We start from the raw sequence: 14,484 nt of genomic DNA on the forward strand, positions 1-14,484 counted from the left end.
GTTTGATTTATGGAAAGCACTATGATGATCTGTATGCTTTATTTCTGAGTTTCCGTTCGAGAAATTGATAAATGTTATACACAGTGCAGATCTGTAGGAGATCCAAGAAGGTTCTGACTGTATCCAAAGATTACCCTTAAAGCGACAAGCCCATAAGACCTATTTACTTATAGGTCATAAGGGGAGGTGAGCTGCTAATGGTGGTCACACATGGTGTATATAATATAAAGGAACAAGCCCTTTCCATAACTCAAAAAATAAAAAAATATAAAGTTCACGTGTATGCGCTTCACCACAACAAAATCCACTGGAATTATGTAAGGAATTTTTTTTTTATACATTTGATGCATAATGAGCTTTTGTATTATTATTTATGTATAATCATCTATATAGTGGAACACAAGTGTGGTACAGAATCACTTTAGATTGTAATATTCTAGCACACTGGAGTGAGTGGTACACTCTCAGGATTTCAGCAGCAGCGCCCTATTTATTGTATTGTGTTTTATTTTCACATAGGTGTGTGCAAGGGTTTTTGTTTTAAATTTACTGCACATGCTCCATTATCAGTTAGTTTCTATGCTGAGCATTTCCTCCATATCACATCTAAGCAGCCCATGTGACTAAAGATTCACACATGTGGGTGTATACACAGTGGTAAATGACAGCTCACTCTCCTTCTCCATGCCCGCTAATCAGTTATACACAATGGAGGCGAGATATTACATGTAGCTTGATGGAGGCTTCACCTCCCTGTTATTCCAAGACACAGTTTGGAGGGGCATCACACCACCTGTGACTGGCAGAAATCCGTCCACACCATTCGATTGCCAAAAATAATAAAGATTAGATTTCAAATAAATACTTATACGATTATTTTTATTCTGTATCTCAAAAGCTGTTTTTTTTTTGAACATGTGACCAGCAGCAGAGGACTGGAAGCACCTCTTGCTTATGTTTCCCTGCAGACAGCATGTATATCCATTAGGAAAAAGGTATATTTTTTTTTAGTAAAATAATTACAGTGGCATCATCCATATACAGGAACAGAAGGGACAATGTAAATGAAAGAGTGTGTGTTAGTATCATTTTAATTCTACTTTGCTACTGAAACCTTTTCTATATTTATGTCTAAGCCCTGCAAGTGATATTCCACTGTCCAATAAGCATGTCTCAGGAGCCAATAACTCACAGTCATTCGACAAAGGGATTGATGTTGCTTTCCAGGGAAAGGGAGGCTGTTGTAAAAGTAAAACTAAATCAGGAAGGTGCACAGATGCTTTTCTGCCAAAAATAGAGAACAGCACCAGTGTATTGTTGTGTCAGCTCTTTGGCAGGAATGTTACTCTTAAAGTTTTTAAACTTAATACAATTTAACTACAAAGAAAATCTACGGGGGGGGGACATTTTTGAAGTGGCATGTACTGCACTGTATATAGCCGGCACCTCCAGCTGCCAACATACTGCTTTTGAAACTCTATGGAGCCCATCATGCTTCTGTCCTTCCCAAGACTTTGGGCACTCTGTAAGCATCCAAGTTTGTAAGCTTCCTCGTGTACTGGAACATCTGTGAACACTTACTTTTTCTTTAATTCTTCCATCAATTTGCTTTTGCTGCTTATCATACTGCTGGATTTTTTGATTAAGAGGAGCTTGAGATTCTTGTTTTCCCTTAAGTTCTTCTTTTAACTTATCACGTTTTTGTTTCACCTCTTCATAATGTTGACGGCAATTTTCGTATTCCTAATGAGAGAAAGTATAACATGAAGCCAATTGCTAAAATATTCAACAGAAATAGGTTTTACGTTCTGAATTTTAGAAAAAAAATAAAAATAAAAATGTAGCGCATGTAAAGCCAAAAAACTTTGTTTAGCACCATCCTGACTGGATGTCATATGATCCCCCGGGGGCACGCAGCCTGCCGATCGATGGTGAGCTGTGTCCCTTGGATTCATGGCAGTATCGATCAGGGTAAAGAGCCGATGACATCGGCTCTTTACCATGTGGTCAGCTGTGTCCAATCACAGCTGATCACATGTAAACAAATGCTGGTTATTGGCATTTCCTTTCCTCAGCTCTGTCAGTGTCTGAGGAAAGAAAAGCCGATAATCTGCTTTCCAGTTACAGGGGACACTTACACTGATAATTAGGGCACTGATCATTAGTGCAGCATATCAGTTGCCATCGGTGCAACATATCAGAGTGCAACATATCAGAGCAACATACCAGAGCCTTTCAGTGCCCATCAGTGAAGAGGAAAAATTACTTAATTTGCAAACAGAAACAGAACAGAAACAGAAACAATATAACAGAATATATAACAGAAACAAAGAAAAAGGGTTTTTTTTCAAAATATTTGGTCTTTTTTCGTTTATTTATCAAAAAATAAAAAACCCAGCAGTGATTAAATACCACCAAAAGAAAGCTCTATCTGTCTAAAAAAAAACATGATAAAAATGTCATATGTGTACAGTGATGCATGACCACCTGCCTAATTTTCATTTAACCACTTCACATCCAGGCCAATTCTGACACTTCGCTCCTACATGTAAAAAAAAAATCATAATTTCTTTGCTATAAAATTACATAGAACCCCCAAACATTATATATGTTTTTTTAGCAGAGACCCTAGAGAATACAATGGCAGTCATTACAACTTCTTATCTCGCACAGTATTTGCGCAGCAATTTTTCAAACACGTTTTCTTTTAAAAAAAAAAAAACAGTTTCATGCTTTAAAAAACAAAAGAACAAAACAGTAAAGTTAGCCAAATTTTTTTGCATAATGTGAAAGATGAAGTTACGCTGAGTAAATAGATACCTAACATGTCACGCTTCAAAATTGCACACGCTCATGGAATGGCGCCAAACTTTGGTACTTAAAAATCCCCATAGGCGACGTTTTAAAATTTTTTACTGGTTACATGTTTTGAGTTACAGAGGAGGTCTAGGGCTAAAATTATTGCTCTCGCTCTAGCGTGTGGTTTGAACACCGTTTTCATATGTGGGCGGGACTTACGTATGCGTTCGCTTCTGCATGCGAGCACACGGGGGACAGGGGCGCTTTAAACATTTTTTTTTTTATTGTTAATTTTACTTAAAAATTTTTATTTTGACACTTTTTAAAAAAAAAATTTTCTTTGATCACTTTTATTCCTATTACAAGGAATTTAAACATCCCTTGTAATAGGAATATGGCATAACAGGACCTCTTTACAGTGAGATATGGGGTCAATAAGATCCCACATCTCACCACTGGGCTGGGAAGCCTAAAAGACGATCACCGCTTCCCAGCCGAGGCGGTGCCGTTTTTTTGAATGCAGAGGCCGGGCGTGACGTCATAACATCGCGCCTGGCCTCTGAACGATCATAGAGACTCCGGCAACCATCTGGTCCGCTGGAAATCTCCATGGTCAACATCTGGGGCCAGCGGATCCACTCTCCGACTCACCGATCGCTGAGGTGAGTCGGTAGAAGCACCGGAGGGTGGCAGGAGGCGTCCTTTTTTGCCGCCCGTAAGAAAGATCAAGCGGCGGAACAGCCGCTATGATCTTTCCTATGGTGTACGGAGTCGCCGGCTGAAAATGCCGATATCTGAATGATGTCTGTAGCCTTAGGCATCATTCAGATATAACCCTGGAAAGTCGAGGCCGTCATATGACAGCCTAAGGATATCAAGTGGTTAAAGTGCGACAGTGCTGAAAGCTGAAAATTGGCCTGGCAGGAAGGGGGTAAAAGTGCCTGTTATTAAAGTGGTTAAACAGAACACAGAATGGTTATTGTGTCAGGTTTATATTTGGTGTCTGTGTGCCCCATCTGGGAGATTGCTCTTCACTTCACGCCCCAAAGATACATCAGGAAACCTCTCTAAAGAAAAGACAGATCCTTCCTAAACAAATGGCAACGCTACAGGTTCCCCCACTTTAATAAAGGTTCCCCAATTAAAACTTTTAAGGCAAAGTATAGTTTTGGGTACACTATAGTACAACAGGACAAAAAAGTCACAATTACAATCAATTTCACACATATATATTTTTAGTCATGCATGAAAAGCAGTCAACAAAAAAATGAAATTAAAAGGGAATCTTACCACCCAAGGTCGTTTCCTCTCCAGCATCTTGATTTTATCAAGGTGACGCTTCCTTTCATAATATCTCTCAACATCTTGCTTGTAGCGTTCATTCCCTTGCTTCAGTTTTTCTAAAACCTCTTCATGACCTTTACATTTATTCTGAAAATTTTCAAAAATTTGCACAAGTCACTATAGTAATTCCTTTCATAGATGCTCATTTCAATGAACATGTATGGTTCTACCACTAAGAAACAGTCTTTTTCAGCATGACTGACTGCAGAACTGGATCTAAGCTTTAAAGAGTAACTCTACTTTTGTTGAGAAAAAAAAACACATTCCCCTCTGGGGGAGCAATGTACACTGCAAGGATAATAAACATTGTTGCAGATTCCTCCGTTTTATCATTCCAAAGAAATAGCCGTTTGCTGTGTCCATGTGCAAAATGGAAGAGAATGGGAATGATTTTATAATTATCAGTCAGCTGCTGCACTTGCAGCGTTCTAATGAGGAAAGCGGCAAGGTCTGCATCCCTTTAGACGTGCTTTCCCTTTGGGAGTATGTCACCAAAAATTACATTTTTGTTGCAGAGGAAGCCCAAAATCTGACTTGTATCCTAATGCAGGATTTAGGGAGCCAATCACACAAAAGAGGAAATTACATTTCTGGGGGGCGTTCTGAAAACACGCCGCGAGGTTGCCATTTTGCATTGTATTTTGCATAAAATTACAAAGCTGCAGATTGAAAAGGAAAGGTCATTTTTAAAACCATTCAATTACAATGACTTGTGTAGCAATTGTATATTCTATATTATTTTTTATTACTTGCTATTTTTTTCCACGAAAGTGGAGCAAACATTTAAACTTTAATCCTACTTTTACTATGACTATAAAGTGGCACTTTTGGGGCATATACAAATGACATACTGTATGATGTAGTCTGTCACTAGCATTACATAACAGTTTTTCTTTTTCCCTCCTGTAATTTAGTTTGATTACCTGTGGCTCCTGTCAGCATATCTATTCCTATCACCCTGTCGGGCAGGATAGTTTTAAAAAGACATTCAGTTTTAGCATTCGCTCCCAATTCTTTAATTGCATTACAGCAATTACAACCCCCACCCCCCCACCAACAGTTTTTTGATGCAGAAAAGGTTAATACAACTAAAGGGCTCACAGGCTCTCATCAAGAAAGCCCAACTATGCCCACCCTTTTCGCCTAGCTGCTCAATACACATAAGCCGTACTACAGCTTCTATGAATGGAACAGAATCTTTGAAAAGGGGACAGACGGATGAGTGATAGTTTCACCCCCCTCTATTCATAGATTCTGTTTCACTCTTAGTAGCTGTAGTAAAGCTTCTATAAAATGGAGCAGCTGGGAAGAACGGAGGGAGATTTTAACTAAAAAAAAGGAGGAATCAGCACAGGGGACACATCCTACTGACTAAGTTATGTCCCTTATGCTGATTTTTCTGATATTAATTTTAGCAAAACTTAGGTTTTACTTACTGAATTACACTGCAGTTCTATTTTAAAGTGAAGATTTCAGCATGTAGTTTTAGGGTGAATTTAAGTGACAAAGTAAGCCCAACTCAAACCTTTTAACCACTTCAGTACTAGCAGTACTCAAGTAGTATATACAGCTTTATTACCACGTCATGTTTCAGTTTAAAAAAAAAAACACAACAAAGCAGCTGTATTCAGGGGACTAAGTAGGTACAGCTACATTGATGATGACGAAACGTTAAAAAAGGCTTGCAAAAATAAAAAGAAATGTTAATTGTTTTGTAATTTGCTTAAACCAGCTGCCAACCGGGCCATAGCCGAATGACAGCTACAGCGCGGTCGGATAACTCTGGGAGGGCATACTATGACATTCTCCCAGAATCGCGCTCACCCGGGAATGTCTGTGACCGTCGGGTCTCCCAGACCCGGCTTGTCACGAATCGGGGTAAAGGGTCAATGACAGCAGCCCTTTGCCACGTGATCACTCCACTCAATGACGTAGTGATCACTTGTAAACAAACTGGAGCATTTCGGCTCCTACCCTCTCCTCATGCCAAATTGTGGGAAAAATTACAACTTCAAAAAACTCACCATGCCTCTTACTAAATACCTTGGAATGTCTACTTTCTAAAAAGGTGTCGTTTGGGGGGTGTTTGTAGTTTCCTGGCTTGTTAGGGTCTCAAGAAATGAAATAAGAGGCCGTCAGTACATCAGGTGTGATCAATTTTCAATGACTGGCACCATAGCTTGTAGACTCTATAACTTTCACAAAAACCAAATAATATGCACTTATTTGGGTTATTTTTACCAAAGATATGTAGCAGTATAAATGTTGGCCAAAATTTATGAAGAAAAATTACTAATTTGCAAAATTTTATAACAGAAACAGAGAAAAATGCATTTTTTTTTTAACAAAATTTTCGGTCTTTTTTTCATCATTTATACTGCAACAAATAAAAAACCCAGTGGTGATTAAATACCACCAAAAGAAAGCTCTATTTGTGTGAAAAAAAAGACAAATATTCATACGGGTACAGTGTTGCATGACTAATTGTCATTCGAATTGTGAGAGCACCGAAAGCTGAAAATTGGTCTGGTTAGGAAGAGGGTTTAAGTGCCCAGTCGGCAAGTGGTTAATGGCCTTTAATTGAAGGCCAACAAGCTAAGCCTACAAATTTGGTATGTATCATTTATATCCACACAAAATTGATCATGCTCAAAGAGTACCTCAAGTTCTTTTTCCTTTTCTCTGCAGTTTTTTAGTTCACAGTGAAATCGGTGCATTTCTGGAGGACCAATGGACTTCTCTGTTGCTTCCAAGAGCTCAGTCTTAGATAGTTTGGCAAATTCTCCAACTTTATCCTAAAAAAAAAAAAAAAAAAAAAAAAAAAAAAAATGCAACATTGATTTCTTAATGGTGATTTTTTATCACATCCACTTATTTATTAAGGACAAAAAGCTGAACTAAAACAGTGTATCATTTATAGCCAAGGAAGCTGCCATCTTAGCCTCTCTTTGATCTACAGCTGCCATGGTGCTGCACAGGTGACCAATTATGACACCTGAGGCAGAGGCGTAACTAGAACCTTCAGGGCCAAGGTGCAAGAAACCATGAAGGGAACCCCTGACCCCTGGCTGGGGCCCTTCCCTCTGGGCCCAAGGCTGACGCAGGGCCCTTTATTGCGGTCCCGTAATAATCCCGTGGGACCCCTTCCTGCTGTCTTGGGGGCGCCCCATGGTGGGAGAACGCCAGGGCCCAGTCGCAAGGGCAACCTTTCCTACCCTGGCAGTTCTGCCACTGGTACCAGTAGTTTTTATTTTTGTCATTTTATTTGGGGGCAGCAGGACCTAGGTCATAGTAGGTGTATGGATCAGGAACAGGAAGGCAGGGCCAGCTCAGTGATGGGGGTGGGGTTACCAATCTCTAATCCCTTCTCAGGGACACGAGAGAGAGTGGGTTCAGTGACCGGGGGGGGGGAGAGGGCAGGGGTTACCAGTCTCTTAACCCCTTCCCCCATGACAGGTACTCTTTCCCCCTCCCGCTGATTGGTATATGGCTTAGGGACAGAAGGGCTGTTGCTGTCCACATGCTGTCTACTCCTCTCTCGCACTACCACACCATCATATCTCAAGCTCCACCTCCCATCCCACACCCTCCGATGCCCCTCTGCACCGTGCTGGGTACCATGGATTTCTGCACAGGGGAGCCATATGGGCCCCCTGGAGCATGGGGCTGGGTCACAATTGAGACCCCTATAACTACGCCCCTGACTTGAGGGCTTGACAATTTGGTTGACAGCAAAAAAACCTGTGACAGTTATTCACAGCATGTCTACAATGTAACGGTTTAGGGAAACAGTTAAATAGATGGGTTTAGCTTTGCTTTAAAGTGTTTGTGAACCCATTTGTATAAGTCTATGCCAGACCCTCTATTAGAGCCTGGCATAGCACACTATGTATGTCATTTTAAAAAGCAGAGCAGTATAAATATCGATTTTCAGCTGTCTTCAGGCCAGTCATAGGACTTGCGGCCACTTTCTAGCTATGATGGATTGCTTCTGCAGAAGGAGTCGTGATCTCCCTCTGACGTCAGCTGGGGAGATCACGTGGCCGTTCAGCTCCTCCCACAGAAGCTCTGTCTCATAGCTGTAAAGCTGCAACGAGTCACGTGAGCGGCCTAAAGACACTGCTCCTTTTTTAAAATGATTTACACAGTGTGGTATGCCAGCCTCTAATAGAGGGTCTGGCAGTGACAATTGTAGGGCTTTATTTATTTATTTTTTTTTTCAATAATAGTGGCGGGGCTGAGCGGAGACAGACAGAGAGAGGGAGATGACAGGCAGGAAGGAGGGGGTGAGGGAGGAGAGAGGTGAGCTGAGAGCAGGGCAGTGAAAGACAGAGGGACGCACTGACTACAGTGGTCATGGTCATGACTCAACAGCCATGATTTTCATGGTCAGTATAGAGAGGGCATACAGGAAGTGGCAGGTTCAGGGAGGTTTTTAACAGGTTAGGCAGATTACACAGCACAAGCACCGTGCTGTGTAATCTGCTTTAAGGGACCAGGATATGATTTTTTTTTTGGGTTAACAAACATTTTAACCACTCCTCGCCCAGCCTATAGCAAGATGACGCCTGGACGGGACTCTCGTGGATCCGGGTAGACATCACATGACGTGCTCCCGGATCACACCTCTTGCACTGCGGCGCGATCTGTAACAGGCTGTGTCCACCGGACACAGCTAATGATTGATCACTGTATGAGGTTGCTGCCGGTACCATGTAAACGCTGTAACCAATCGCAGCAGGTCCCATGACAGTTGTAAACAATGGATGACTTCCTTTCAAGCCATCCATTGTGTACAATTGTGTTGCTAGCTGTGATTAGTCACAGTGATCACATGGTACAGACTGGGCCAATCACAGTCCATCTGTGCCATGTGATCAGCTGTGGCCAATCACAGCTGATCACAACAAAACAAACTGAATTAATCAATTTCATTCAGTAAAGTGTTTACTTATTGCAAGGAAATTAAATTGCTATAAGAAAACATAATGTGTAAAAAATAAAAAAAAAATAAAAAGGAAGAGAACAAAATTAAAAAAAAATAAAAGAAATGTTTTGTACGGTCACCAGTGTCCCTGATCATTGCCACACCAGTTATATGATGATGCTGTACTGCACTGGTGACAGTATGCAAAAAAAAAATAAATAAATAATATATATATTTTTTTTTTTTTTTTTTTAACTCTTCACTTTCCAAAAAAATTTCAACCTCAAAAAACTCCCCATGCCTCTTACAAAATACCTTGGACTGTCTACATAAAAATTAGTAATTTGGGGCATATCTGTACTGTCCTGACATTTTTGGGCCTCGAGAAATTAGATAGGCCGGATCATGATCAGACATCAGGATTGATCAATTTTCAGATACATACCATAGTGTGTGGACTCTATAACTTTCCAACAGACTAAATAATATACACCGATTTGGGTTATTTTCATCAAAGAAATGTAGCAGAATACATTTTGGCTGAAAGTTATAAAGAACATTTTTTTGCAAAATTATATAACAAAAATGAACAAAAACACATTTATTTTCAAAAATTGACGGTCTTTTTTCATTTATTTAGCGAAAAGAAAAAACCCCCAGTGGTGATTAACCACTTGCCGACCAGCCGCCGTAGTTTTACTAGTTTTACACCCTCAAGGAGCTAACAATCTAAGGTCCCTAACTCACATTCATACATACTAGGGACAATTTAGACAGAAGCCAATTAACCTAGCAGCATGTCTTTGGAGTGTGGGAGGAAACTGGAGTACCTGGAGGAAACCCATGCAGGCACAGGGAGAACATGCAAACTCCAGGCAGGTAGTGTCGTGGTCAGGATTCGAACCAGCTACCCTATATATAGAGTATGAACAGCAATCTATCTCTTCCCCTACACAGTCCCCTCCCCCCTTCAGTTAGAAACACAAACAGGAAACACAATTAACCCCTTGATCGCCCCCTAGTGTTAACCCCTTCACTGCCAGTGACATTTTTACAGTAATCAATGCATTTTTATAGCACTGATCGCTGTATTAATGCCAATGGTCCCAAAATTGTCCGATGTGTCCGCCATAATGTCGCAGTCCCGATAAAAAAAAAAAAAAAAAAAAAAACCTATCCCCTATTTTGTAGACGCTATAACTTTTGCGCAAACCAATCAATATAAGCTTATTGCGATTTTTTTTTTACCATAAATATGTAGAATACATATCGGCCTAAACTGAGGAAATTTTTTTTTTTATATATATATTTTTGGGGGATATTTATTATAGCAAAAAGTAAAAAATAGTGTTTTTTTCAAATGGTCGCTCTTTTTTTTGTTTCTAGTGCAAAAAATAAAAACTGCAGATGTGATCAAATACCACCAAAAGAAAGCTCTACTTGTGAGAAAAAAAAAAGGACGTCAATTTTGTTTGGGTGCAATGTCGCACAACAGCGCAATTGTGATTTAAAACAACGCAGTGCCGAATCGCAAAAAGTGCTCTGGTCAGGGAGGGGGTAAAATCTTCAGGGGCTGAAACGGTTAAATACCACCAAAAGAAAGCTCTAGTTGTATGAACAAAATGATTAAAATTTAGCTTGGGTTACTTTGTTGCATGACTGCGCAATTGTCATTCAAATTGTGACAGCGCTGAAAATTGGCCTGGGCTGGAAGGGGGTAAAAGTGCCTGGTATCGAAGTGGTTAATAAAGACTTATAAAAAAAAAAAAAAAAAAAACAAACCACACACAATGTATACATGCAGTATATTACTTTGCAATCCTTTTTCTCAAGGACCTATCAACAGCCACAATTATTGATGTTGCCAATTTTTGCTCAAATATCATGCATGCAAGGCGTTTGCTATTCTAGAATAGACAAAGTTGAAGATTTTTTTATTTGCACAAAAGCACCTCCTTATCTTTTACATACCTGTGGCAGAAACTGACAAAGATTTCCTACTTGAATGTTCATTGCAGCCACCTGTTCTTCAACCGATTTTAGGGAGGCATTCCGTCCATTAATGAACCATGTTGACTGGTTATTTGAGACTTGAATTTCACGTGTTATGACCAGATTTCCAGATGCTTTGTACCTAGAGTAGCAAGTAAATTTTTTTGAACAGTGAAAACTTAGCCTTATTAATAGACTTCATAAATAAAAATGCATTTACAAGTACTTGAAATTTAAAGGGAACCCTTAAGTACACGTACTTATAACACCATAGGCTCAATTCACCAACATTATAAAAGTCCTTTTTTTGGTACCCAAGGCAAAAATTAGTATTTAACCCTTGCGGTGCAGGGGGATCTCAACTGCAAGGGTATTTTCTTTTCCTTGGAGTCCAGCTTTATCTGTGGAAAGCCTTATCCTGTAATTACTGTAAATGGATGTAGTTCCCTTCTCTAGGTAGTATGTTGGGCTAAATATAGTTGATGGCTTTACTGTAGCCAGTGGAGCAGGGATCCATCGTTTATGTCTGAGCAGGGCTTTCTAAGTTGGGTGTTCAATTTCTCCTAACTGCTTCTGGGAAAAGCATCCGGAATATAGAGAAGGGAGAGTCAAATATCCAGTTATGGATAATAAATCATGTCTCAGCCAATCCCTGGAAGGGGGCATCCAGAAGGTGGCTGGGGGGAGGTTTGAAAGCCTGAGCAGAGTTCTTTCTCTACTTGGAGGGTTCCAGTTTTTCTAGGGCTGCTGCCCCTGGAAGGCAGCTAGTGCGAGACAAGAGTTTGGGCCTCAGTTGGTGCTGGGCAGAGGGCCTAAAGATGATTGCTGGAGGATTTCTTGCTTGAGGGCACTCGCCTGGAGAACAATCTTTTTGTCTCCCTCACTGAAAAGTGTCATGTGGAAGCTGGGAGCTTTCAGCTCCTGGGACATTGTGAGTAAGACCTGGTTTTGGGACTTGTGCCTGTAGCTATAAGGATTTGTGCTAGAAGTTTGCCTGCCCCCCCTGTTGATTTCTGATATCTTTTTGGAGTATGCTGAACCCCTAAAACTTCTGCATGTTCAAGTTTCTGCAATAAAGTTCACAAAAAGACATGATAGATATAAGGAAGGAGGTGTCACAAAATGAGACGAAACGGATACATGAACCTTGGCTCCTATGGATTTAATCAATCAACATAGATTTAGCACTACAATCCTCTGGGACACATCACAGGTGCCAGAAGATTGCCTGGCCATTCAGGAAAGCGCAGTGAGACATGCGCATCTGGCTGTGAAGCTGCAAGCGCCGTAGACAGGCGGAGGAGAGAAGGGAGGGTTTGGGTGGCCACATCGCTGGATTGTGAGACAGGTGAGTGTCTTTATTAAAAAAAAAAAAAAAAAAAAAATTGACTGGAACTCCGTTTTGAATTAAAAATAACCTCACTCCCTTAAAAAGTGCACTAATCCGGTGCACTACAGGATACAGGCATTCACACACACTGCTGCTATCAGGAGGGATAGAAGCCACAGCTGACCAACAGCCCTGTGAAGTTCCCTGTACTGTCCCTGTGCTGACAGTTCCCTGGCTTCCCCGTTTGTACCTTCCAGCACACTAGGAGTTAAAGTGGAGGGCCACCCTGACAAAAAAAAAAAATGCACCTAAAATACTAAAAAAATTAAATAAAAAACATTTGAAAAAAAAAAAAAAAAAAATGTATACTTACCTGAACCCTTGTTGCTAGGCAGTCTTCCTAATCTGCCTCTTCCTATTCCGCGGCGTGTTCTGCTCCTCGGTGAGCAGCCCCGTTGCCTTCTGGGAACTGTGTTTCCAGAAAACCACGGGGCCATTCACAAATCGCTCGCGCGTGCGCAGTAGGAAACTGGCAGTGAAGCTGCAAGGCTCCACTGCCTGTTTCCCTTACTTAGGATGGCGGTGCCGGGACCCGAGAGCCGAGGGACGGGTCAGCCTCGGGCGGCCGACATCGTGGGCACCCAGGACAGGCAAGTCTACTTATTTAAAGTCAGCAGCTTCAGTGTTTGTAGCTGCTGACTTAAAAATTTTTTTTTAGTGAGCCGGAATCCCACTTTAACACAGTGGGATGTCGAAATGGGGAAGCCAGGGAACTGTCAGCACGGAGCGTGTATGTAGTGTAAGTTGCGTACAAACACATTTGTACTCTACTTACTGTTGTTAACATAACTGTTTTAATAAATCCTGTGTTACAATCAATGAAGTGCCCCGCTGTATGTGCTTTCAAAAAAATATGGAACTTCATACCTCATTTCTCATTGTGTGTACAATACATGCCACTCATGTGACTGCCTGGCCCACCTCTCTGCTCTCACCTGACGTCAGCGGGGAATTCTCAGCCCCGCCTGCCTCTCTTCTGATCTGATAGCTACAGTCAGCGGACGGGGCTGAGAATTCTCCACTGACATCAGGAGAGACGTAAGAGCAGAGAGGCATGTGTTGTACAAATCTCTCTCACACATATACATACATACATACATACATATATATACACACATATATACAAATTCCACAATAAGCTAGGCACATCTCCACCCATTGGATGCCATTTTGAGGGTTTGGTTGGCAGTCATATTAAGGCAATCCATCCCCGGAGATCCACTCCATATGCTTCTGATGGTATCTCTAGTTTCTTATTCGCGTGATGACTTTTGTTTGTTTTCCGGTTGCAATCATTTTGCTGGGTTATATGAAATCAGACCTAGCAGTCAAATGCAGATTATTGTCTGCCAAATTTGTATAATTAGTTAGGGCATTTACGAGAGGGAACTAATCATAGATATAACTTGGTATACATACAGTGGATATAAAAAGTCTACACACCCCTGATTAAATGGCAGGTTTCTGTTATGTAAAAAAAAAATGACAAAGATAAATCATTTCAGAACTTTTACCACCTTGAATGTGACCGATAAACTGTACAACTCAGTTGAACAAACAAAACTGAAATCTTTTAGGTGCAGGGAACTTAAAAATAAAAATGGTTGCATAAGTGTGCACACCCTTACACTAATACTTTGTTGAAGCCCCTTTTGCAAAAACACTCCAAATCTGTCAGATTGCGAGGGCATCTCCTGTGCACAGCCCTCTTCAGATCACCCGACAGATTTGGGAATGTGGGATGAAATCGGATTCAGGTCTGGGCTCTGGCTGGGCCATTCCAAAACTTCAATCTACTTCTGGTGAAGCCATTCCTTTGTTGATTTGGATGTATGCTTTAGGTCGTTGTCATGCTGAAAAGATGAAGTTCCTCTTCATGTTCAGCTTTCTAGCAGAAGCCTCAAGGTTTTCTGCCAATATTGACTGGTATTTGGAACTGTTCATAATTCCCTCTACCTTGATTAAGGCCCCTGTTCCAGCTGAAGAAAAACAGCCCCAAATCATGATGCTGCCACCACCATGCTTCACAGTG

The 14,484-nt window shown here is 40.9% G+C and overlaps 1 protein-coding gene across 1 annotated transcript in view; it reads right to left on the reverse strand.

The window, feature by feature from the left end:
* SMC5 (structural maintenance of chromosomes 5) overlaps positions 1 to 14,484 on the reverse strand; it is a 122,325-nt gene that overhangs the window by 92,415 nt on the left and 15,426 nt on the right. Inside the window, exons 4-7 of the mRNA XM_073634579.1 lie at positions 11,042 to 11,204; positions 6,804 to 6,938; positions 4,090 to 4,230; positions 1,582 to 1,743 (exon numbers count right to left, since the gene is read on the reverse strand). Of these exons, the coding sequence (XP_073490680.1) occupies positions 1,582 to 1,743; positions 4,090 to 4,230; positions 6,804 to 6,938; positions 11,042 to 11,204 (601 nt within the window). The remainder of the gene's footprint in view (positions 1 to 1,581; positions 1,744 to 4,089; positions 4,231 to 6,803; positions 6,939 to 11,041; positions 11,205 to 14,484) is intronic.

This window comes from Aquarana catesbeiana, linkage group LG01, assembly GCF_042186555.1.
Source record: "Aquarana catesbeiana isolate 2022-GZ linkage group LG01, ASM4218655v1, whole genome shotgun sequence".
Classification (NCBI taxonomy): domain Eukaryota; kingdom Metazoa; phylum Chordata; class Amphibia; order Anura; family Ranidae; genus Aquarana; species Aquarana catesbeiana.